Here is a 22268-nt window from a genome sequence, read left to right on the forward strand (position 1 = left end):
TGGCAGTTGAGGGAAACTGCTAGGGGAGGGAGGGGCATACCTCATCAACAAGGGTACCTGCATGATCGGTGTTTATATATCTAACCCTTAATTGTATCCCACATCTTTTTAATAAATAAATAAATTTTTTAAAATGAACAATATGGTTTTATAGTAATTAAAACTATGAATATAATTTTAATTAAAATTTAAGGTATAATTATATTAGGAAATTGGAGAAGTGAGTTAGAGTTGCAAGTGAGCAAAAACACTTGCTATTAAATAGTGTCTTATGAGGAAAATCATTGCATCTATGGTACAGGATGTACTGTAAATAGCAGAAGAATAATGGATTGCAGTTCTGGGTTATAAGCCTTGTTTGCATTATTTTAATTTTAAAATGAATGCATATAATTTTTAAGTAAAAAGATAACAGCAGTCTTGTGAATTAGCCCCTTCTACTTGGGTAATAGTTGATAAAATGATGGAATTTGTCAGTCCTTTTTGTTAACAGAAGTGGTATTGAACATGTCTTATACAAAGAAACCCCTTGACATATCTTATCTGTCTAGATGGCCTATCAAAAATATGTGGAATTTATGAATTTATTAGCAAGGCTGGTGAAGAGTGAAAACTTGCCATATAAGCATTTCCTACCTATGTAATTATTAATAATACAAAAATGAGGAGCACCAAAAAAGGCAAAGTTTTTGAGAAGAGGATTTCTACAAATGTCCTTTAAAATGATCTAATGTACAGCATGGAGACTACTGCTAATGATATTGTATTGTACACTGAAAATTTCCTAAGAAAGTAAATTTTAGATAATTTTGTCACAAAACAAGGTAATTGTGAGATGATAGACATGTTTATTTGCTTGAGTAGAAATTGTTACACTATACCATATATACATCAAAACATCATGTTGTCTGTCTTAAATATATAGAATAAAAAATTTGAAAACTCATATGCTAATTCAAAACCAAAAAAAATTCTAGAGGGGGAAAAGGACAATTTGAAAGGGGTGTCTGACAGATCCTAGGTTCTGCAGGAAGAAATGCTACATCTATGCCAGATTTTACTTGTATCCCTTGAATCATTAGTAAATTTTGATTTTAGTTAAACTATATGATACAATTAAGTCACCTTTGGCATCTCAACTGGTTGTGAAAGTACAATAATATCTGTTATAACTCACTAACTATATAAGTTGATAACCAATATTTAAGCCATTAAAAATAGGAAAAAAAAAAACCCACCTAGAATTACATCTTTACCAATCCTTTAAATAGGAAAAACATTTTAATTTTTGAAATGAAGTTGGAAATCACAGGGAAGAGAGCTAGATTTCTATAAAGTTAATAAAGAGCGCTATTGAAAAATGAATTAAACTGAAGAGAAATAAGTCTTGGAAAACAGTCTTAATAAATATAAGAAAATAACATAAAGAGAGCCCACTCAAATCTATCAGAAAATATAAAACCTTAGTGATAAACGGGAAATATATTAACAAATAAATTATACAAAAATATATAATTAATAGTCAAGACAAGATATTTTTATCCTCATGAGCAATCGAAAATTAGAAATTAATGGCCGAGTGTAGTGGCAAATGTCTGTAATCCCAGTGCTTTGGAAAGGCCGAGAGAAGAGAATTGATTGAGACCAGGAGCACAGAGCCAGCCTGGATAACATAATGAGAGCCCTTCTCTATACAATATTTAAAAATTAGTCAGATATGGTAGTGCATGCCAACTACTCAGGAGGCTAAGGTAGGAGAATTGCCTGATCCCAAAAGTTTTAGGTTACAGTGAGCATGACAGAACGAGCCCGAATCTAAAATATAATACATAAATAATTTAGAAAATTGAAATGATGTTGTTTTTAACCACATAGAAAGGTCTCCAATTTCTTTAATTCAATACTGTTTTAATAGTATACACTGAGAGGGAGGTAAAATAGTACAGCTCTTACAAAAGCCTTTTGACAAAATTCATAAAGAATTTTTAACATATAAATGCATCAGAACTAATAAATCCATTCTGAGAATCTCTTTTTTCAAAAACATTTTAAACAGAAAAAAATATTATACACGAAAGTGTTCACTACTATAATATATTTATATTAACAAGAAGGTAAAAGAAATAAAGCTAAATGCTTCTGAGGACATTTTAAATAATCTAGAAGATACTCTTACCTCATGAAATATTTGACAACAGTTATCAGGGTTAATTTATAAAATTAAAGGACTACAGCATCCGAGTAAAAGTTTCTATTAAGATTAAACGGAGGTAGTTTCAACATAACATAAGCATAAGATCCCAAGCATATTAAAAACTAAATTGCCAAGAGCAATGTATAAAACAAAAATAGTAAGATATCAAAATATTAATAGTAAGATATCAAAATTCTCTAAATATTGGCATTCCAGATAGCTTTGTCTTTAAAGTTTTCCTCTATAATTCTCTATTAATTTTTAGCTATCAAATAAGTACACTTTATTTTTAAAAGGTTATCCTCCTAATTCATAAAAAAAATTGCATAACAGTTATTTTCTTTTCAAAAAAACGTTTTAAAAAGCAAGAGAAAAAACTTTAACTTTATTGAGACTTCATATTAGCTGTGACATTCCTAATTCTGGACCTTAAATGAGAGTGGAGCAAATATTGGTAATCTAGATGCTATTTTAGTGATACCACTCCTACCAGCTGCCAAATGCAATTATTAATTATTATACTACTATTTTGTAATTAATGACAATCTAATTTAATATCAGAACTATAAAAATATATAGACTTTTTGACATTTTATGAAAAATACCTAACCACATGTAATAGAAAGTAAAGTTTCTCAAAATTACAATTTGCAGAGCACATCAGTTTTTAATCTTAAATATTTGGAGAAAGTAAGTAGATAAATATACACCAAATAATTCAAAGTTTTGATATACTTATTCTTCTTTTCATGCATGGTCTTTTAATAACCCATCTTTTTGAAAAAAATGTTACCTTAAATAAAATTGTTATTATTTTATTTTCAGTGCATTTTGTTTTAGTAGTTTACTTGTCTTAATTATTTAAAAATTGATTAAATGAAGTACTAAATTGACCTGTTTTTAATTTTTTCCTATTTTCTAGCAAGTTGCATATACCTGTGCTATTTAACCAATATTCAATTTCATAGATATAATTTTAAAAACACTCAAAAAACATATTACAGTTTTACTTTCTAATACTTTTATGATTGAAAAATAAATATCATATGCTGCCTTTTAACTTTCAGAAGATCAAGAGTAAATTTCTGATCCACGCACATCCATTGACATTTTCTTATTACATACCAGTAGCTTGAACATAACAAGGTCGAATAAGTGGTGTTTTCTTTGGATTCGAAGAACTTGACAAATATTTAGTGTAGAGTTCTGAAGCTTCAAAGAAATTAATTTGAACTTGAATGTTGAATTCATATGTTGCCACCTGATAAATAAAAAATACACTATAATAGTGACTTTTTGCTTTGAGAAATATGTGGTACTATTGATTTGGCAAAACAGGTAAAACAACAACAACAAAAAAAAAAACCAACCAGTTGTTAAAAATAAAGTGATCATGGCCGGGCATGGTGGCTCAAGCCTGTAATCCCAACACTTTGGGAGACTGAGGTGAGAGGATTGCCAGAGCTCGCGGGTTTGAGACCAGCCTGGGCAATATCGTGAGACCTCGTCTCTACAATTAAAAAGAATAATTTAAAAAAATAAAAATAATTAAAAACATGATCTTGTGACACTGAAACTATATATACATTTTGAAACAAGGTGGTTCATTTTTAATGAGTTCACAATTTTAAAAAGTAAAAAAAAAATTTCAAAATAACTCCTATTCATTCAAAGTGAACCAAAAATCTAAATGTAAATACTAAAGCTATAAATTTTGGGGAAAAATATGGAAGAAAAATCCTTGCAATCCTTGGGTAATCAAATATTTTCTAAATACAATACCAATATAACCATCTATAGAAGAAAGAAAAAAGATTTAATTGTACTATATACAAAATTTTAAAAGTCTGTTTTTTTTAAAAACACTGTTAAGAAAATAAAATTATAAGCCAGAAACACATTTCTCACAAGAAATCTAGCTTGTATATAAAATATATAAAGAACACTAAAAGATCAATTTAGTCATTTTTTCTTTTCTTTCTTTGTTTTTCTTTTCTTTTTGAGTTGGAATTTAACTCTTCCACCCAGGCTGGAGTACAGTGACATACTCATAGCCATTGCAATTTTGACCTGCTGGGCTCAGGCTAACTTTCCACCTCAGTCTTCCAAGTGGCTGGAAACACAGTTTCACGTCATCTTACCCAGCTAATTTTTTGGGTTATTGTAGAGACAATGTCTCAACAAGTTGTCCAGGCTAGTCTCAAGCCCCTGGGCTCAGGCAATCCTCTTGCCTCGGCCTTCCAAAGCGCTGGGATTACATGTGTGAGCCACTGTGCCCAGCCAAAGAGCAATTCAAACAATTAAGTAAAATAAAACTTGATAAAAGATTTGAAAATGCACTTTAGAAAAGATGATATACAGATAACACATTAGCACAGGAAAAAATATTTCACATTATTAGACATTAGGAAAGTGTCAGTTGAAACCACCTGAGATATTACTTCCCACCTATCACAATTGCTTAAACAAAAATAACATGTGAGCACTATTCAGATGTTTATAGTAGTTTTATTCATAATTGCCAAAAACTGAAAACAATCCAGATGTCCACCAAATGATAAATAGGTATATAACTTTGGTAAATCCGTATAATAGAATACTTCTCAACAAAAAAGAATGAAATGCTGTTAAATGCAATAATATGGATGAATCTCAAATGCATTATGTCAAGTGAGAGAAGCCACACTGAAAAGGCAATATACCTTATAATTTCATTTATATGACATTCTGGAAAAGGTACAATATGGGGACAAAATTAGATTTGTCTTTATCGTGGATTGGAGGTTGGGGAGGGGTTGACTACAAACTCACACAAGAAACATTCAGAGAAGGTGATCCAACACTTTTCTATATTAATTTTGTATTTGTCACATAACTATATAGATGTTGTTAACAATCATATACCATACAGAGACTTTATACACACATTTTTAAAATATGAAATTAAAAAAAAGGTAAAGCTAATTCCTTAGCACTGATTTTTTACACATTTGGCCTTAAAATCCAAAATAAATTGACAATGTAGGTACCTATTCAGGTGAATGACAAAAGAATGAATACTCAGAGCTAAATGAAAATTTGGCAATTATATAGCACTAGCTCCTCATTTCTAAATAAATAATCTGTGGTTCAGCCTTGATGAAAGCACAAAAAATTTGCTCCATGGAGAAGAAAAAGAGTAAACTTTGATGTCTGGGGTCCATATCAAAGTTAAAAAGGGTAATGTTGGCCAAATAGACAGGCAGCTCCAAATACTCAGCCTATCACAGAAACATCAAAAAACAAGCAAAAGCGATCAAAAGCAATGTTGTCAAAACTCTGGAAAATAGTCAAAGGTTTACAGCCATCAAGTGAACACTGAATCAAGCCAAAGTCCACTAAAAAACAATAAAGCACTTTAACTTGCCTTTGCTCCATTCCCTCTCTGACTCCAAGGTGGTATTAAAGAAGATAGCCAGCATTTTTTGTGAGGGACCCCGGTACTTGCTTCAGATGGAGCAGAACAGACTTAATAATTCACAAACGTTTATGTTTTTCTGTTCTAACTTGCTTTAGGGATACCTGAGGGATTGATTGTAAGGAGTTTGTCTTTGTTTTGCCTAACTTTGAACTCATTCAAGGCAGAAAAGCAGAGGGCATTGCTCAAAATTACTATAAGATAAGCAAGAAACACAAAGCTGACTGACAAAATATTATAGTTGAGACAAGCAAGCACAACCTAAATCTTGGAAAGAAAAGTCAGGGAGAAAGTTTTTTTGGGAAATTAGGACATTTAAACGCAAGTATATGTACCAGAGCACTTAGAAAGCTTTAAGCATGCTTGGGATGGGACATATGCTCAGAAAATACATGGGAAGATGCAAAGCTTTGACCTATATCTAATGCCAGGCTAAATGCAAGCAGGAAGAAAGGCTAGTTAACTGCTGAGATATTGCCTCAGCATAGAGTAAATCCAAAAAGACTAGGATAGATGTTTTTTTTGTGTGTCTGATTTATTTAGTTCCTGACTTTCAAGAAAATCTGTCTCAAGACACTATTGAACACCAGTTAAAGGAACAGACACTTTAGTAACTACACACAACAAAGAATGCATTCTTTACAAAAAAATAGTTTTAAAAAGTCAGTTAACAAATAAATTACAGCAGTCTTCAACACTCAAGAAGAGCAAACCCAGAAACAGAAGAATAAAATGATTTCCAGAGTTGCTACCTTACAATATTAAATGTCCAGTTTTCAAAAACAAACAAAAAATAATAACAATAAAGCTTACAATGAAACTAGAAAAAATAAATCAACAGAAATGATAGTAGAGGAAATCTAGACATAGGGCTTACTAGACAAAGACTTAAAATGCATGATTTTAAATAAGCTCATGAACTAAAGGAAACCATAGGAAAGAACAAAAGGAAATAATGAAAATGATGTATGCAAAAAATTAAAATATCAACAAAAGGATAGAAATCATAAAAATTAGCAAAACCAAAAGATGGATATTTGAAAAGAAAAAAAAATGACAAAACTTTAAGATAGTCTGAAAGACAAAAAAAGAGAGAAGATATAAGCAACTAAAATCAGAAAAGAGATTATAGACATTACTATCAACCATATAAAAAAGCACAAATTCGAAGACAATACAATGAATAATTGTACACCAATACATCAGATAACCTAAATGAAATGGACAGATTCGTATACAATACAAATAAGAAAACTGATTCAGGAAGAAATAGAAAATATAAACAGATCTACACCAATTCATTTGTACTTTGATGGAGATAGCATTGAATCTGTAAATTATTTTGAGTAGTATGAACATTTTGATGATTTTTAAGTATTCCAATCCATGAACACAGGATGTTTTTCCATTTATTTGTGTTTCCTTTATTTCATCAATGTTTTGTAGCTTTCAGTGTTTAAGATTTTTGCCTTTTTGGTTATGTTTATTCCTAAGGATTTTATTCTTCTTCATGTTATTGTAAATAACGCTGTTTCTTAATTTTCTCTTTAGATGGTTAATTGTTAGTACATAGAAATGCAATTGAATGTTGATTTTGTATATTGAAACTTTACTGAATTTGTTTAATAGTTCTTGCAGTTATTTTGTGGAATCGTTAGGGTTATCTACATATAAAATTATGTCAACTGAATATAGAAACAATTTCACTTCTTCCCTTCTAACTTAAATTTCTTTTATTTTGTGTCCTGCCTAATCATTCTGGCTAGGAATTTTAGTACTATGTTCAAAAGAAGTAGTGAGAGTAAAAATCCTGATTTTATTCTTGATCTTAAAAGAAAAGCTTCTATTTTTTCACCATGAGAATGTTAGTTGTAAGTGTGTCAAAGATGGTCTTTATTTAGTTATGGTATATACCTACTATGCCTAGTTTGTTAGGCATTTTTATTATGTAAGGACTTGACTTTTGTCAAGTGCTTTTTCTGCATCTGTTGAAATATGTGATATTTATCTTGAATTCTGCATTCGGTGTATCATGTTTATTGATTTGCATATGTTGAACCATCTTTACATTCCAGGAATGAGTCATAAAGTACAATCAAGTGAAATTTATCAATAATTACTTTAAATGTAAATGGGTTAAACTTCCCAATTAAAACACATATATTAGTTGAATGGATAAAGAGATTCCAAAGATTCCACACACAAACAAAAAAGTTGTAGCTAATAAATGAACTTTAAAAATTTGTATAAGGCAAAATTAACATAGATATAAATCTGCTATGTTTCTATATAATACAAATAAATAATCCCAAAGGGGAAAAGGTAACAGTTCCATGTAAAATAACATTAAAAAATAAAATACTTATAAATAAACTTAACCAAGGAAGCTAAACACTGTACATTGTAAATTACAAAACACTGATGAAAGAAATTAAAGAATACACAAATAAATGGAATGGAATGACATTCTATATTTATTAATTAGAAGATTTAATATGGTTTAAGACAGTCATACTATTCAAAATAATCTACAGATTCAACAGGGACCCTCATATGGTTTGTATTGTTGTCCTCTCCAAATCTCATGTTGAAATGTTCTTTTCAGTGTTAGAGATGGGGTCTAATAGAAGATAACTAAAACATAGGGGTAGATTCCTTATGAATGGCTCAGTGCTGGTCTCGTGGTAGTAAGTTCTTACTTTATTAGTTCACTCAAGAACTGATTACTTAAAACAGCCTGGCACCACTGCTTATCTCTCTTGCTTTCTCTGTCACCATATGGCATCCCTGCTCTTCCTTTGCCTTCCATCATGATTTCTGAGGCCTTACCAGAAGCAGATGCCAATGCCATGCAGAACTGTGAGTCAATTAAATCTTTTTTTAAAAAATAAATTACCCAACCTCACTGGTATTTCTTTATAACAATGCAAAACAGACTACTAAAGATCCTAATAGCCAAAATACTTAAGAAAAAGTAAAACAAAGTTGGAAGAATTATACTCCCTGGTTTGAAGACATATTACAAAGCTAATAATAATCAAGAAAGTGTGGCACTTTCAAAAATAAAAACAAATAGACAAATAGAATAGACAAGCTAGGAAAAAACCTTCACATATATGGTTATATGATTTTCAACAAGGGAGTCATAGCCACTTAATGGGGAAAAGACAATCTCTTTATTGATAAAAGCATATATTCACATGCAAACTAACTAATCAGACTCTTATATTATGCCATATACAAAAATTAAATCAAAATAGACACGAGACCTAAATGTAAGAACTTGAAACAATAAAACTCCCAAAATAGAGCATAGGGGAAAAACCTCATGACATCAGACTAGGTAAACAAAAGCAAAAATAAACAAACAGGACTATAATGCATGAAAAACTTTTGCATATCAAAAGACACAATAAGCAGAGGTAAAAGGCAACCTACAAAATGCTGCTAAATAATTGCATATCTGATAAGGGGTTAAGACTCAGAATATATAAAGAACTTCTGCAAGATGTAACTCAATTTTTAAAAATGGGCAAAAGTCTTAAATAGACGTTTCTCCAAAATATTTATACAAATGACCAACAAATATATAAAATGATGTTCCATATCACTAACCACAATGCACTATCATCCCCAACCTATGGGGTGGCAAATATTTTTAAAATATCAGAAAATATCAATAGTGTTTGTGAAGATGTGAAGAAACTGGAACCCTTGTGCACTGTTGCTGGGATTGTGAAATGGTACAATCACTATAGAAAACAGTGTGGCAGCTTCTCAATAACTTGAAAGTAGAACTGTCATATGATTCAGTAATCTCACTTACTAGTATATCTAAAAGTTTGAAATACATATTTGCACATCTGTCTTCATAGCAGTAATATTCACAATAGCCAAGAGGTAAAATTAACTTAAATAGCCATTGATGGATGCATGGATAAACACAAAGTGATATGTAATAAAAAATTTAATAAAAAGAAGCATGCAATATATGGAATATTATTCAGTCTTAAAAATGAAGAAAATTCTATCACATGCTACAACATAAGTGATCCTTAAGAGCATTATACTAAGTGAAATAATGAAGTCCCAAAAAGATATGTCCTGTGTGATTCCAATGACATAAGGTACTCAAAGTGGTCAGATTCATAGAAACAAAATGTGGAATGGTAGTTATTAGAGGCCGAGGGAAGAGAGACAATAGAGAGTTCTTTTAAAATTTATTAATGGCATAGAGTTTCATATTTGCAAGATGAACAAGTTCTGGAGACCTGCTTCACAATGTGAATGTACTTAATGCTACTGAACCATACACTTGAAGATAGCTAAAATGGCAAATTTTATATGTGTTTTTTTTTACCACAACAAAAACGAAAATCCAAAACATTATGTTAAATGAAGAAATCCAGACACAAATGGTCACATATTGCATAATTCCATTTATATAAAATACCCAGAAGATATAAATACATAGAGACCAAATGCAGATTAGTAGCTGCCAGAGGCTAAGGGAAAGGGAATGGGAAAAAACTGCTAAATGGGTAACAGATTTTACTTTGGAGTGATATAAATATTTAAAGCTGGATAGAAAGATAGTAGCACCACATTGCAAATGTATTACATTCCAATAAATTGTTTACTTTGGTTAATTTTATATTATATACAATTAATCTTAATAAATTATTTTAAAAAGAAAGAGCATAAAGAAAAGAGAGGCCAGTCAGAGGTTTCCAAGAACTCTCTAGGTAACTACCTTGAGATTATCAAATAATAAAAAAGAGAGAAATTTAAAAAAAAAAGGAGCTAATTTTTTAAAAGTGATTGAGAGATTCTGTATTGTATTAGGGGTGAATATGAGGTCTCATTTGAAATTATTCTATTTATTGAGATTAAACAGCTTAACTATTCCTTCGACTGAAAAGTCCCCTCTTTTAGATGGATTGTTCTGACAAACATAGCTTATTTGAAAAATTGAAATGGTATAAGTAATTGGAATCTAACTGATGATTTCCTTTCTCAACCTGAGGTCATCAATTACAAATTTAGGAACCAGAAAAACAGTGTATATGTAGGATCTACAAGTTGTTCCAGATCCAAATCTCAATTCTGAAAATTAAATTATAAAATTTATTACAAATTTATGTATATGTAGGATCTACAAGTTGTTCTAGATCCAAATCTCAATTCTGAAAATTAAATTATGAAATTTATTACAAATTTAATTTGATAAAAAATAAAATTAATTTATAGAAGAGCTGAAAATGCAAATGAAGTGTTGACATATGTACCAGGAGGTTCTCATAACATTTCAGACTAAATTATAAATAATTAAAGATCAAAATTCATTTTTTTCTAGTGACTCAGTTATTTCTTATTTTTTAAAAATTAAAACCTAACATTATGTTTAAAATACTTTAAAAATTATCCGCCCTGTAACTGTTGCTCTATGGTAAGTTTCTAGAGGTGGGAGGTGAAAAGTAAGCAAGAATGTGAATGTTTTACATGTGGGAAAATAACAAAAAACTCCAGGATTATGACAACAAACATTACTTGCTTCAGAGGTATATATATCTAGTGCTGTGCTATGCTCAAAAAACCTGTGTTGACAATCTGAAAAAAATGTAAATAAAATGAAGAGCTAAATAATATAAAGGATATATGTTCAGCTCTAGTCATTTGTATTGCCCTAATAGGCAAAACATGGGATTTCATTTTGTTTTTATTTAACGTTAGCTGACTCTACCACTGCCAATTTCATCTCCTGTCATAGAATCTTAAGTAAACAGTCTGTTCTCATAACAGAATTATAAAGCACAAAATAGTGCAGCATGTGTTATTTTAGTGGAGGTTTCATTTCTTTTGACAAAATAGAGCAAGCAACTCAATCCTATGATAATCTATTTTTGCAGTGGCACCAGCACACAAACGCCAAGAGGGAAATTGCATAAAGATGTAATATTTCATGTACAAATATAACCTACTTTGGAATTTTAAACCTAAAAAAACCCATAAACTTTGCTTGATCTTATTTTCCCTAAAATTTATTTACTATACAGTTATCAGCAACTAGTTATATTTTGTGTCTCATTTCTATTTTTTAATCTGATTCATCTGAGTTTTTTTCTTAATCTGAGTATTGATATAAATCAATACTTTTTATCAGGTTGTGTTTTAATATTACCTATATTACTTTTAGGCTACTATTTTATTTTTAAGGGTTTTAAAATATGATATGGACTCATATTTTAAAGTCGTATAATGTCAAAATGTATGTTTCCCAAACTGTCGTTCTCATCTGCTGCACAGAGATGGGTTTTTAATGGAAGTAGCCAAGGGACTTGGAGGAAAACATCAATAGAAATGTGAAGACAAGGAACTAAGAGGGCCAGGTGTGATGGGTCACATCTATAATCCCAGTGCTTTGGGAAACTGAGACTGGAGGGTTGCTTGAGTCGAAGAATTTGAAGACCAGCATGGGCAACAAAGTGAAACCCAGTCTGTACAGATTTTTTTTTTTAATTACCTAGGTGTGGTGGCATGTGCCTGTAGTTTCAGCTACTCAGGAAGCTAAATCGGGAAGATTGCTTGAGTTCAGGTGTTTGAGGCTGCAGTGAGCTCCACTACCTCACTCCAACCTGGATGACAGAGTGAGACTCTGTCCCCCCACAAAAAATGGAACTAAGATGCAGGGGTTCTGGATGAACCTCTGCATAGATACTGAAAATCACTCAGAAAATGAGAGGAGCAAGGTGAAGGTTGTACTATGAAGTTGCTGGTAGTGACCAAGAGTATATACATAAACAATTTTAGTAGGGGCACTGATAAACTCACAATACAAAGTTAAAAGAAGTAGCCATTAGTAAACAGATAAGGATCATTTAGAAAAAAACAATTTAGGGAGTAAGTCTTCCAGAAAGGATTCCTTCCAGACCCACACCAAAATCCATAAGAAACACAACAGAAAAAACAATGCCCTTAAGATAGTCGTGCTCCTAATAAGAAGAAATCATGAAGGGAGAGGAAACTCAGAAAACTACAGAGGACTTATGGACTAGGGAGCAGAAAGAGAGGAAACGAAAGCTCTCTCTTTCTGTGTGAGGGGTACCAGATATGACAAAGATGATAATCTATTCATGGGGAGCTCAACTTGGAATGACTGAAATAGAGTACTCTGAGTCTTGATGGATTGAGTTTTGACAGCTATTGGGTATTGAGTCATCACTGTCATTAAGTCTAGTATTGGGTCTCAAAGTCAGGGGTGATAGATTGGGAAACTGGAGTTATGAGAGTGGTTTAACACAGAGTCTGCCTGAGGGTTTTATTTAAGAATGTCTGATGTTGTTAATGATGTTGGTAATTATCAAGATAATTAAATGTACTCACCTCAGCATTTAACTGTCTCTTTCATTTTAAATATGAAGATTTTCTCCCTCCCACAACACACACATTCTCTAAAACATTGTGTTTTGAAATAACAAGGCTGAGGATTAATCCTTGCCTTCTCTGATGACCAATTATGTATAGTTGGAAAAAGTATAGTGAACTTGCTTTCTCTTAACTCACATCTTCACACACAATTTGCATAAAATATGTTTTTATCCAAGGCAGCTCTATAATTACACAGAAGTAAACTTAAGAAGTTCCATGACTTCTTCACCCATGGAAGTCTTATTCCCTCAACAAAACTGTAAAAATACAAATTTTGCCTTTCACACAAAAACTAAGTGACATATAAAGATCAATCCTATCATTATGAAACCACCAAGGTAATCACTAAAAAAAGGAAATTTTGACAGATTTGTGATGTGTGCCATTGTAGGTTCTAAGACACTGCAATTCAAAGAAAGGAATACATCAAAGTGAAAAAATATTCTAATGAAAAAATAATTTCAGTATCTAGTCCAGTGTTGGTAGACAAAAATGCTTATGAATCAAAAAGGAGCTGGTACCATTCAGATATCCTTTTTTCTCAATCCTTGAGAAATTATTCTTAGCTTCCTGTAAGAAATGGCTATAAATCTAGAATAATCATTATGAAAGTCTTAACTAAGTGTGGCTATTGCCTAAAGGGAAGACAAAAGTGCAAGGAAAATATAGAGCAGCAGAGATGAGAACTACAGATAACCAGTCTGTGCCACAGGGCCGAACCTGAGCCATAGCAGCAAGAAAAGTGAGTAATAATTGGAAAAACATCTATATCAGTCAGTTGTCCAATGCAACACTCTGTCATAATGGAAATGTTCTATACTGTACAATGACCACGTGTGGATACTAAGAACTTAAATGTGAGCATTGTGGTGATGAAGAAACTACATTTTTATTTGACTAATTTTGATTAATTTAAACTTAAATTTAAATAGTCACGTGTAGCTAACATATAGAGACATGCAAATCTATACACTGATCAAGAAAACATGTGAGTGGCACACAAAAAAAGGAGGAACTTGAGTGACAGAGTAAACAAATCAATTCAATTGAGAATGCCAAATACAAAAGCAGTTTACTAATATTTTTTATTGTGCACAAACCTGGTTCGGTGTAGGAAACAAAGGGTTATAACTAACAATAAATCAATCTTTTACTGCTGATTTCACATTTTCCTGCTATATAGGTCAACCATGTGAGCAATACATTGGGTATTTACATTTACACACACACAAAGGTAGACAAGTTACACCTAGCTATAAATACAGTGAGCATCTGAAATGACTGGAAAACAGATAATCAATCTGCTTTGTTGGCACAAATTATGGAACAAATTCTCACAGTGTGCTGTCTTTGCAGGATTTTATATGTTCTTCTCATTGTTAAACTGAATTACACTCCAACGTACTGAGTAAATCTGTCTTTAAAATGCCCAGTCAGAGGAGAATGATTCAGAATTTTATGCACTTTATAGAACTGTAAATACATATAATTTAATTTTACAGTCAAATTTTAGAATACTAAACAACCACAATCTAAACATTAAGAAATAGATTTAGAAGTGTTTAATTGCTGACAGTCTTTAATAGTGAATGGAAGTCAAAATATATTGCACATACATTATCTCAAAAAAGTAATGGAAAAGACTTAAATTGGATTTTTTTTTCTGATTTTCAGTGCCCCTTAAGTAAAATGCCTTTGCATACATTTCAATTATATGAAAATATTAAACCACAACATATAATTAAGAAAAAATATAAACCTGGTCTTAACATACTTAAAAACTTACAGATTAAGTTAATGTATAAAATTTGTTTTTTTTTTCTTGTTAGAAAGGGTGTGTGTATGTGTTTTTGCATACTAACATGCACATGCAAAAATGTAGGCACTGTATTGGAGAACAATTTATCTTGAAGATTCAAATTAGTAACTTACCACAAGAAGATAGCTTTGCTTTTTATTTAGAGATTTATAAAAATTAAAATTGTACAAATATTTGTTTGAAATAAATACTTCTGCAAAGCTTATTTAAAAAATAATTAACATTGCCTTCCTTTCAACATTACACACATGTGCACAAACATGCACACACATTCAGATGTAATCATTTTTGACTCTTAGCTGTTTCAGATTTACCTAAACATAACTATATAACCCACATAGATTGTGTTAAAACAAAGCACAATAAATGCAAATTTGTTTAAATGAAAGTGTGTTATCTAAATTTGTTTAAATGAAAGTGTGCTATCGAATTATATTAAAAATCAACAACAAAAATACATTCAATAAATTCACAAATAGGTGGAAATTAAACAACATCCTAAATAACCAATGAATGAAAAATAAATTAGGTGAGAAATTAAGGAACATTTTGATGTGTGAAACAATGGAAAAAATATCAAAACTTTTAAGATAAAAGGCAAGACAGTGCTTAGAGGAAAATACACAGCTGCAAATCCTGTATTTTAAAAAAACGAGAAAGATTTCAAATCAATGCCCCAACATTCCATACTTAAAAAAGAAGAACTGGGCATGGTGGCTCACGCATTTCTTAATAACTATCATAATACTTTTACCATATTTCAAGCATTGCAAAACTATTTACTGAAAAGATAAAAGAAAATTCTAATATTTATATTCTGATAATGTTTGACAGCCTAAATTAGGTCAATGAAAAATATTCTTAAGATGATTTTCAAAAAGTCAAAGATGTTCTCTACTTTCTTCAAGAACCTTGTTAAACTGTATCTATCTATATACCACTTTTCATGAAGGTGGACAAATTATTACTTCACACCAAACCTGTGGAATATGAATGGTATCTCATGCTTCTGAGAACACTTAATGTTGTATGCAAGATAAAAGGATTTTCATTTGCTTTTAGGTCAGAAAAGTAACCTTTGCTACCTCTTCCACTGTGCTTGTTCCAAATGGAACAGACACAGGAATAAATACTGCAGACAATATCACTTTATGTGGATCATATGTACACAAAACCTACAAAACATTACAACTGAAGTATTGTGCTTAAGAATGACAAAATTAATTTATATTATTTTCTAACATCTGAACCTGTCCTCAAACTTCTTTATTTCTTTTCTCAAGAAAGCTGGATAATAGTTATTATTGTTCCTAAAATAAGATTTTATTCTCAGTAAATTAGTGTTACTAAAAATTGGATTATTAAAAATAGTACTTAGTAGCAGTCAATACAGTTTTATAGTGTTATTTACTTTCATTTAATTCTATTCTATACCTATTGAACAGAAAGCATCAATATAGCTATGCTAGAACATTTTCTTTAAAGTTTTGACATATGACTTTTATACTCTGATTACCACATAGAGATTTGATTCTTGTTTGGAAGGATTCAGTAACATGCCTTTCCATATAATGGGTAGAGAGAAGCTCTTTCTTTGGCATTTGTTATAGAATTTATAAAGCAGAAGCATATGGGCTTCTGAAACTCGACTAGTAGTACCCCTGTCTCCTAAGCACATTCTAAGAAAGGTTTTGTTTGTTCATTTGTTGTGGCTGTTTTTACTCACTAAATATCAAGGGGGCAATATAAACCGAATTAGTATCATAACAACTCCTCTTAAATCTTAACAGCATGCCTATGGTAATTTCAGGTAGTGATTCCATGAACATTATGCATATGCCACTCAATCATAAGTATTAATACAAAGTTCAAGATGGCTAGAATATGTGATATTTTAGTTAGCTTAAACTTCTCTTTCCTTCACAATATGTCATATCTTGAATTTTCTAGATAGCATAAGAAAGACCACATATCACAGGTCCCCTGTGTGTGTCCTCTGCTCCTCTTGAGGTACCCTGCAAGCAAGTAACAGAACCTCTAGCAATTATTTGACTGAATGAAAGGGTATACCCAGGCATGCTCACAAGTTAGAAAAAGACCTTCTACAGACAGAACTTAGGTGATCTATGATAGGTTCTTGGTTAGGATTACTCAAATTCTACTACTCCCCAGTAATATAAGAAATAGAAAGCTATACTTACTTCTTTGGGAGAAAATGCTATGCCACATTCCAGAGACGTATTTTCATCTAACTCCAAGGAATGTATATCAGGAACTGCAGGGTCTGTGAATTCCCCTATAAGACACAAAAAAGTAGACACAAAGTAGAGTCAGATACTTAGCTATAATCATTATTTAATGTAGAAATGTGAACTTTGAGAAAACTCATCAATATATTCATAACAATAAAAAAGAATTTATTAAAATATCTGAGAAATGATGCGTAAGGATCCTGGGTAAAGAATTGTTCTTAATATCAAGATTCTAATCAGCAAAACTTACATCCAAACATGGAACAAATATATATTCAGTCAGCTAAACTGAGACAATAAAATCGTTTCAAAAAACAACTCCAAAGTTCAAGAAGCATATTATAGTCATACTCAGATAAATGTGAAAAGAAATAAAGGGCAATGTCAAGTAATTGAGTGAAGTTTAGGTCCCAAAATAGCTGGGGACTCTCTTTCCAGTAAAGATGGAGCACAGAAGACCCAGACCTCCTCTGATACCTCAAAGAGTCTACAAAAAATGCAAACACATATCCATCACCTCACTGATATACTTACTATTCACGTCTTGAGGACATGTAAGATGTCTTATTTATCTTCATAGACTCAAAATGTACTGTCTTGTTTATAATTGGGATTCAAAAAGCAATTTATTTAAAAAGAGATGACTAAACCAATGATTGGGAAACGTTATTTGTAGGGATCCAGATAGCAAATATTTTGAGCTTTGTGGGTCATATGATTTCTATAACAACTATTCAACTCTGCCATTATAGCATAAAAGCAACCATATGCAGTATACACACAAATAGGTCTGTCTGTGTTGTAATAAAATTTTATTTATAAAAACAAGTGTCAGGTCAGATTTGGCCCATGAGCCTTAGTTTCTCAACCCCTGGAGTAAACAGGTAAAACAGATTTAGTAAGATACATATTTTATTTAAACCTAATTTAACGTAAACAATATCTAACACCTGAGTAAACATTTAAAGAGAGTTCTCCAAAGACATTTGCCTAAAATTCTTGAGCAATTAAATCTAATGATTAAGATTTTTATTTTCCTTTATGGTACATACTCATATATAACACAAAACTTACCATATTAAGCCAACTAACAAGCACAGATATATGTCATGAATAATTTAAATGTTCTGATATTAATATTGATATATTTCTAGCAATAAAGCAATGATGAGTTACAGAATATAAGAAAAACGTGTATTGGGTAATTTAAAACATTTACGAATAACTGTTCTTAAGTTATTTTTGACATTTATACCCTGGAGGAATTTAAAACTGTTTTGCTTCTACATTAATACAATTATAGTATCAAATATGTACCTGATTTGTCTTTAAGATCCACTGAAAAACCTGGAAAGTCTTTTAGATTAAACTGTACTCTGGCACGTGTTATACCTTTGTTTTTTATTACAAATGGAATAATCTGGGTGGAATCAACATAGGTGCCACTGAACTTAAATACATCCTAAAATTTTAAAAGAAGTAATAATTAAAAAGTAGAATAAGAGTTTACAAAAAATGTAAGCTAAAATATACTGTAATGTTTGTCAAGGAAGTTATTAACTACAAAATCAAACTCTATAAAAATTGGTCACATTTTCCTTCCTCTTCTTTGCCTCCTATACGTAGTAAGTTACCAAATCCCATTGATTCTTCTTTGTTCTTCACATCTTACCTTTATTGCAACTGAAATTAGATACTCGTCACTTTTCATTTAACTTCCAGATTTTGACTTTCTCAAATTCTCCCCTTGGTAACAAAGCCACAATTAAACTAATTAAGAATTTGAACACATCACTTCCTGTCTTAAAATTTGATGCTTTTCCACCATTTATAGGACAATGTTTAAGCTCATTAGCAGGGCTTGAAAAGCTCACCATGAGCTTCCCCTGCTTCATGTCAGCCTCAACTATCTCTACTCTCACCCTATAACTGCATGACTTGTCATTTCAACAAACTGCATGACTTGTCATTGCCAACCACTACCTGATGCTTCTCCCTTTTGCATCTTTATCATGGTGTTCCTTCTGTCAGGAAGGCTCTTCCCTAACTTGCAACTGCCTCATACAATATTATGCATCATTCAAACCCCAGTAGGATATATCATAATTAATCACACTGTGCTTAGGACTACTTCTATTCCTTATATTTAAATATATTATGATATTACATAGTCCTTTGATTTATTTACTTATTGTATCTTCTACTGGATGCTAAGCCTGATTCATTTTTGCATCCCTAGCATTTTATCTGACACCAACCTTAAATATATACGTAATGTTTATTGAAAGTATCTGAACCCTATCTCATAAGCCAGACATGTGCCTATACCACAAAACTCTAGGATATTTCCTTGTGGTAGAGTTACTATAGATACACCAGAGTTTCTTAGTAAAAGAATTAAGTATCACATTAAAAGGGGATTGAGGCAATAGTATTCTAAGACTGAGAAAGATATTGTATTAAGGTCGCTACTATTTGTTTTGCTTAAAGTATCAACCCAGTTCTATATATGAAATTTTAAAAACCAAATGGGCAATGAAAGTGTGATGCTTTGTAATATGTTAAAACAATAACTCCCCTTATCCCATTCTGGTCTTGCTTACATGTTCATTTGAGTTAAATTTCTTCTTCTTCTTCTTCTTTTTTTTTTTTTTTTGAGTCAGAGTCTCACTGTGTCATCCAGGCTGGAGTGCAGTGGCATGCTCACAGCCACCGTAGCCTCAACTTGCTAGGCTCAGGTGATCCTTCTGCCTCAGCCTTCCATGGAACCACAGACATGCACTACCATGTCCGGCTGATTGATTGATTTATTGTAGAGACAAGGTCTCTCCAAGTTGCCCAGACTGGTCTCAAACCCATGGGCCCAGGCAATTCTCTTGCCTCCTCCTCCCAAAGTGCAGGGATTACAGGCATGAGCCACTGTGCCCAGCTTGAATAAAATTTATTAATTGTTATTAAGATGCATGGTAAATACCATCTGTAGCCCTACTGTATAGTTAATAAATATTTTGCTGAAAATACCTGGTAATGCTAGAATATTATTTTTTATTATTTGCATTAATGTAGAGAGTACAAGTGCAATTTTGTTACATGCATATAAATATAATAATGAGCCAGGCTCGGTGGCTCAGCCTGTAATCCCGCGCCTTTGGGAGGCTGAGGTGAGTGGATTGACTGAGCATGCGAGTTCGAGACCCGCCTGGGCAATGAGACCTCATCTCTACAATAAATCAAAAAATCAGCCGGGCGTGGTAGCGCATGCCTGTAATTCCGGCTACTCGGAAGGCTGAGGCGGAAGGATCGCCAGAGCCCAGCAGGCCTGGGCTGCGATGGCCGGGAGCGGCCACTGCACTCTAGTCTGGGCGACAGAGTAAGACTCCAACTCAAAAAATAAATAAATAAATAAATAAATAAATATCATAATGAAGGGGACCTGCTTTGAAAAATCAGGGACAGTTTCTTTGGGCAGAAGAGACCAGAATTAATTCCTGGAGGGCTGACCAGAATTTTAAAAAGTGTGTGTGTGTATGTGTGTGTGTGTGTGTGTGTGTGTGTGTGTGTGTGTGTATGGGCACACACACACTATCAATTGTAGAACAAAATTTCATTCAAAAAATAAATGTGACTATAGTTTGGAAAATGCAAATCAAGACCATAGTGAGGTATCATTTTATACTCAATAGATTGGCAAAAATTAATCTAACAATACAACTTGTAGTGCAATGGAATATGGGACAATGGAAACTACAGAAGACATTTTAGATATTATCTTGTGAAGTAAAATGTGCACATAGCTCTATGTCTCAGGAACTTTGTTCTTAGAGAACCTCTTTTATAAGTACCTCAGAAAATATACATATAAATGTTCACAGCTACAGTGCTTGCATTAACAACAACAACAACAAACAGAAACACCTATTTTGATGGACAAAGGAATGAGTATATAGATTATAGTATGTCTACACAAATAACTATTATGCGGTAGCAGCAATGAATAACTTAAAGTTACACACAAATTAAATGAGTGTTGGAAACACAATATTTAATCATTAGTAACTTACAAAAGGCTACAAACAGTGCATTTTTGTTAAAAAGCTCAAAAATAAGCAAACTAAGCTAGATAATCAATGGCTAAGGCCTTTATCCACATATAGTATCATTACAGGCAAGTGATTATCTCTTTTAAGGAACAACTTCATGATGAAGCCTACAGATGATATGAATGATATTGGCAGTGTTTTGATACTTACGTTCAGGTAGAATCCTTAAACTTTCACTCAGTATTCTGTTTCAGCACATCCATGTATATGCCATGTATTAATTTTTATCAATTTTTAATTTTACATGTAGCAATTTTTAAATAAAAATATTAATACATAGTAAGACATCTTAAAACATAAATGGGATGACTGGAGCATATAACAAATAAAAATTACCACGCATAGTTTGCTCACACAAATAAGTAACATACTCACCGGATTGATTTCAACATCAGCAATCTCAATAGATCCACCAATCCTAAGGTCTATGACATTTGCATGACGAATAGCAATCTTATTTAAAAGAAATATACAGTTTTGTAAAAACCACATTAAAATATAATTATATGTTGAAGTATCATCTGGCATTTACACAATATATAATAATTTAAATAATAGCAACATATTATACATGTACAAGAGTTATTCTGGCAGTTGTCATCACATTTTCTTTTCTGTTTTTCTTAACTTCAGGTATCTTTTCAATGTACCTTTCCTTAGGAAGCTCTTTGATAATTTAAGCCTGAGTTGTCTACTTCACTGGTATGCTCCCTTAGTCTGCTGCATTTCTTTATCACAGCACTTAGTATGCTATATTTTAATTATTTATTGACTTGTTTGTGTTCCCCCACCAGACTGTAAGCTCTGTGACATCAAGGACCTTGGTTATCTTGTACATCTTCTCACCCTCAGCAGTTACAACAGAGACTGGTGCATAATGTGAATGTTTGATGAATGAATGCATAAATCTCATTCTATTATACTGTTTAAAAAAGTAAGATTTGCCGGGCTTGGTGGCTCAGCCTGTAATCCCGCGCCTTTGGGAGGCTGAGGTGAGTGGATTGCCTGAGTCCGCGGG

The 22268-nt window shown here is 31.9% G+C and overlaps 1 protein-coding gene across 1 annotated transcript in view; it reads right to left on the reverse strand.

The window, feature by feature from the left end:
• CFAP47 (cilia and flagella associated protein 47) overlaps nucleotides 1–22268 on the reverse strand; it is a gene marked incomplete at its 3' end in the record, with an annotated part of 181213 nt that overhangs the window by 83172 nt on the left and 75773 nt on the right. Inside the window, exons 19-22 of the mRNA XM_008058584.2 lie at nucleotides 21626–21703; nucleotides 18468–18612; nucleotides 17100–17194; nucleotides 3320–3455 (exon numbers count right to left, since the gene is read on the reverse strand). Of these exons, the coding sequence (XP_008056775.2) occupies nucleotides 3320–3455; nucleotides 17100–17194; nucleotides 18468–18612; nucleotides 21626–21703 (454 nt within the window). The remainder of the gene's footprint in view (nucleotides 1–3319; nucleotides 3456–17099; nucleotides 17195–18467; nucleotides 18613–21625; nucleotides 21704–22268) is intronic.

The sequence above is a fragment of the Carlito syrichta genome, unplaced genomic scaffold, assembly GCF_000164805.1.
Source record: "Carlito syrichta isolate Samal-C Ts95f unplaced genomic scaffold, Tarsius_syrichta-2.0.1 Scaffold303456, whole genome shotgun sequence".
Lineage (NCBI taxonomy): Eukaryota > Metazoa > Chordata > Mammalia > Primates > Tarsiidae > Carlito > Carlito syrichta.